The sequence below is a fragment of the Amblyomma mixtum genome, chromosome 8 (assembly GCF_055824585.1).
Source record: "Amblyomma mixtum isolate Tamu chromosome 8, ASM5582458v1, whole genome shotgun sequence".
NCBI lineage: Eukaryota > Metazoa > Arthropoda > Arachnida > Ixodida > Ixodidae > Amblyomma > Amblyomma mixtum.
In genome coordinates this window covers 34,274,456-34,279,714 of record NC_143019.1, presented here as the reverse complement: position 1 = coordinate 34,279,714, position 5,259 = coordinate 34,274,456, and the positions used below count along the sequence as shown (strand labels likewise).

Sequence of the window (5,259 nt, the reverse complement as noted above, 5' to 3'; positions counted from 1 at the left end):
TTCTTCGTTTGGCTCATGTTTCCCAAGTGGTTTTAATAAGGCGCGCTCCTGACATTCTCGCCTATATTGTCATCTCTTCTTTCTCCTCATTGTAATCCGTTATAACAAATTCTCACTAGACTTTCAAGGTCGTAGTGCTCATTACGTGACGTCATCAGGTGGAGGCCAAATAGAATTCAAGGCCGAAGCGCTCCCGCTTGTTTCGTTATGCGCGTTATTATCTGGATGTGGCATTGTCAGGCGAAGGTTCGCGTTGAGAGGTTTGACGTCAGGAGACAAGTGATGGGAAAAACGGATTACCGCAAAAACTATGTTCTTCAATTCATCTGCGCCCGTGACATACGGTGACCTTGAGGTTGAAAGCTGGTCTGCGCTTCCCATTCTTGCGCGAATTCCGACACGTGCCCTTCTCTACTTAATGAAGTGAATGTGAAGACCACGTTGGTCATAACTGGCTTTTTTCTTTGTTTCCTTCCTGTGAGAGTAGCAGGCGAGGTAATTATCACTCAGGTCGGCCTTCCTGCAGTTATCTGGGCATAAACGCCGCTAGCTTTAATTGATCCAATATTCATTTCTTTCTCTCTCCAAGTCAGCAGCAAGGCATAAGCAAAGTGAACATCTATGTCTTGTTCATAGTCTGCTCCTAAGAGACACCTGAACAACGAATGGAAATCTTTCACTGAAAGAACATGTTTAACTGCTTTTAAATATCACCCCATTAATGGCTTATAAACTCCGCTCAAAACAGACAGTACGTCCTTCTATGTGTTCGTCTTTTGACCCCTCTTACGATAATGTAATTCACAAGCAATTACCCCAACCTCGACGCTGCTCAAATACCAACATCATTACCTGCTTTCTTCATAGTGACCACAATCTATTTTGGGTGTAACACTCAAGTGTCTTAGTATGACCGCACCATGTTTAATTACTCTGAGTGCTGAGTGGTGTATGCCTTGATTTTTTTTTCTCAGTTCGAACAGCTGCGAAGACGGTGGAGGATTGTAATGCCTTCCAAACTCTACAAATACGTCGACGGTGTCTGTACACCAAAGGCATTTCGAGAAGAAAACGTCCGTTCAGCCATTGGGTACCGACCACGGGACGGTGATGTTTTCATCGTGACCTATCCAAAGTGCGGCACAACCTGGACGCAGTACATCGTGTGCAACATACTCACCAGAGGGGAGCCACCTTCGGATATTGGGAATTTTGACCTCATGAGCCCATTCTTGGATGCAAGGGGAGCCAAGGGTGCCGAACATCCATTGAGAAACGGGCCCCTTCTGACCCACTTGCCACCTCGCGTTTTTCAACCCGTGAACAGGGCAAAGTACATTTACGTAGCCAGGAACCCTAACGACTGTGCCGTCTCTTTCTACCACTTTCTCAACGGTTTCAAACAGAACGGCTTCGTCGACTTCGACGAGTTCCTCACACTGTTCTTCTCGGGAAAGGTAAATTGATGTTCATTATAGTATGCCTTGGGGAGCTAGCACAAAACTGACATGCGCGCTCTAATGATTGCCAGACTCATTCCAGAAAGTTGCGGGACGCAAAATCTTTTTCCCAATACCGAACTTTTTTCAAGCAATGCAAGGCCCTTACCTAAAGCTTTGGGAACGACGTCCATGATTGCGGACGCGACATTTCAAACATTTTTTTGCAAAAGTACAGAGCTCTTTTGACGAAGTCAGTCGTGCCTGTTACATTTTAAATTTACAATAGACAGAATGGTAGGCTAATTTCAGGCCAAGAAAAAAGGATGCCTTTTGAACTAAGCAGTAAGGATGGACGTCGTGAAGTTCTGCAGTGATGGGTAGAAGAATTGGGGATGTGTCACACAATGCTGGGCCCTTTCTCGACTATACAGCTGGTACTCACTGACACAGCGATGCTTTCAGTGTTTTTGAAATTATTGTTTAAAAGATCGCTCAAGTAAGTTTGTTCTAGGATAAAAGAGAATTTCATGCTGCTCTTTCTGCTTTGGTTTCAAATTTAATACGCCGTCTTGGTGTATATACGCTGGCAGTTCATACATGTGGTGTACACATGAGGCACATTAAAAGAGCGGTATACACAGACCTTACTCTCAGAATTCATACCGAAGCCGCCACAAAATTACCAGCTACGCCTTTAGGTGAAAATGTGGAAGTTTGATGCGCGTCCTACGAGGTTTCTAAAAAGCAGAGTGAAAGAACGAGAAAGTTACTTGAAGCAAATTAGGCTGCTTCTTTATGTTGTATTTTAATGGCTGAACCATACATTGTCAGAGAGTTGGTTTATTTTCGAAGCAGTTGTTTATCGCCTTTTCACCCTTTTTACGGTGTGCTGTTAAGACGACTTTTTAAAACGTTTTGGAAATTTGGCGAGAACTGTCCGCTCTCTACATTAATGTGCTTGACCAAATTTCTTTCCTTTGTTTTCATGAAATCATTATTGATGTCTTAAATGGTTTTGAATCAAGAAATTCTTTATCAAAGGGTGTCTACCGGTACCGTTGTATCCCCCGCGCGGACAAATGTAGCGCTGTTCTGAAAAAGAATTTGCCACGTTCCCAGTGTTAAATAAAATAAACGCACATGCAAAAGCATGTACGTTTCTGCTCGATTACAAACGCACAGTGTATTTAGGAAAATGCCGGCTCAAATCTTAGCGTCCTGATTAAGCCTCCAGAAGGACCTTAAATTATTATTCGCATCTCATTTGTTACCTCACTGATTGAAGGGCTTTTCTGTTCTTCACATATTAAATGTATCCTTCCCGCAGGTTCCTTATGGCGACTATTTTGATCACTTGCTCTATTGGTATGGACGTCGAGGAGACTCCAACATTCACTTCATTACCTACGAACAGCTGAAACAGGACACCAGAGAAGAGGTACTCAAGATTGCTGACTTCCTCGGCGCGGAACATGGCTCAGCGTTACGCCAAGACGAAACTTTACTTTGTAAAGTTCTAGACTCATGCAAACTGGACAATATGAAGACATTTATCAAGGAGAACCCGGTGGACCGGTTTAAGAAACAGACCCATAATGTGTGCGCGGCGTTTGCGGAATCGAATGAAGTTTTAACGAATTTTGATCAAGTTCGCAGGAACACAAGCAATACATCCGATTTTCTTCGAAAAGGAATCATCGGTGATTGGAAGGATCATTTCACACAGGACCAAAGGGAGAAGACCAAGGCCTGGATCGCAGAAAGAACTCGGGGCAGTGATATTATGAATTTATGGAGGGACTTTGGGCTTCCTTGACGTTCGATAAATATGCTGTTATAAATAATAAAAAATTCAGCTATAACTTGTATCGATCGTAATCATTTCAAATCAAACATTTAGCTTTCGTGATTTCAGGGCACAGGGTAGGTTACTGTATATAAAAAATAATTCTTGCTTGTTGACCGGACTTAAACGCCGACATCTTTCTGTACAATTCTTAATGACTCACAAGCTTTTTCACCACCAAACATCCAGTAAGCAGTTTTTTAAACAAGTGGCGAGCGGGCACGCTCGAGTTCATTAGGGCTTGCGGAAGCTGACATTGCAACATTAAAAATCACCGTCAATTATGTCCAAGCTCTGCTGATTCTGTAGCAGGAGTAACGCAAATAAAATGTTCCCGGCAAGTTTTACTGTGTGCTATTGTTACCGCGAATGAGCAGTGTGATTTATTCGCTCCTTATTGTTTAGAAAGTTTTTATTGTTTTAGGCTTGCAATTTGGGGAAGAAGATATAAGATTGTTTGGGCCACATATTTCTACTAGTAGGACGCCGATAACACCCCATTTTCACAGGCTCTTTTCAAAAGCCCCTTACACTTGCTGGAGGTACAAGAGCCAAAGGATGAACGAGCCTCTTCTACTGTACCAATTGGCTAAATCACTTCTTGAAGCGATAAAGCCTAGTTTCCATCAATTGTTTCAGCCAGAGCTTGAAGTGTCTTAACGGGTGACACCAAAACGCTAATAAGTCATTCAAGTACGTCGTCATGTAGTTTGTAGCAAAAAGTACCTACTTTAGAATGCACAGCCTTCAATCGCCCCATATATGCAGCTGGGAAATTTAATATAAAAAGTCTTGTACTTATAGGCAACATTTTAAATATGATACCGCAGTGCTAGCCCAGTCGTTTGAGCATCCGCCTCGAATGCTGGAGGTGCGGTGTTCGATCCCCAGTGCCGCCGGGTACCCACCGGTGATACAATGAGCACAAGCTTTCCCCTGTAATAAGCGAGTAATTACTCATTGACACCCACCCGAGCGCAGCCATACGGCTACAAAGGAAAGCTATACAGATGTCTCAGAAACTTCGTAGTTAAAGAAAAATTCGTCCTGGTTCGGGGTTCGAACCCGGGACCACCGCTTCACCGGAGCAGTCGCTCTACCAACTGAGCTAACCGGGACGGCAAGCTCCCCTAAACATTTGACCAACACAGTTCCCACTTCGAGTTATTGATCAATTCGCTCTCGTCCTACCATAAGCTTGCCGTCCCGGTTAGCTCAGTTGGTAGAGCGACTGCTCCGGTGAAGCGGTGGTCCCGGGTTCCAACCCCGGACCAGGACGAATTTTTCTTTAACTACAAAGTTTCTGAGAAAGCTGTATAGCTTTCCTTTGTAGCCGTATGGCTGCGCTCGGGTGGGTGTCAATGAGTAATTACTCGCTTATTACAAATCTATCCACCTTGGGGTTTCCCATAAACATTTGACCAAGCTTTCCCCTGCCTGGTTCTCGGCTTCCTTAGGGTGAAATGCTTGGGAAATGGGTATTTGACTCTACCTTGAGTAGAAGGAAAAAACCTTGTGCCATGGCGCTCTATGGCCAGATGCCTTTGTGCCATAAAAATTCATCATTTTTTAATGTTATTAGCTCACAAGTGGAAACAGGAGCCCTGCAATAATTTTCACGAAAATATATTTCAAATTTTCTAAATCAAGCAGCACCATATTAACAAAAACCACGTAATGAAACTTTCATGCGTGCACTGGCTTCTGCAAACGTGATCATTAAAGAAATCCAGTCCTAAAATTATTAGATGATCAGTATAAAAATTCAGTCCTAAATCATAGAGATGATTATAGGTTAAGACTAGTACAGCGAGCTGCAAAAAAATGCAGATTGGTTTAGGTATCTCATATATTTGAATACAATGGGAATCATTCCTGCGTGCCTTTAACTAGGAATCACGAAATGTAGCAGTCGCATGGAACAAAGCATTCGCACTCAGTATCAGACAAAGGCAAGTCCACTTATCTAAA

At 43.1% G+C, this 5,259-nt stretch overlaps 1 protein-coding gene across 1 annotated transcript; it reads left to right on the top strand.

The window, feature by feature from the left end:
* Nucleotides 1-811: 811 nt before the first annotated feature.
* On the top strand, nucleotides 812-3,258 carry LOC149331996 (sulfotransferase ssu-1-like). Its single transcript, XM_089555636.1, has 2 exons — nucleotides 812-1,457; nucleotides 2,770-3,258. The coding sequence occupies exons 1-2, from the start codon at nucleotides 1,008-1,010 to the stop codon at nucleotides 3,256-3,258; spliced, it is 939 nt and encodes a 312-aa protein (XP_089411762.1). The 5' UTR covers nucleotides 812-1,007.
* Nucleotides 3,259-5,259: the final 2,001 nt, after the last annotated feature.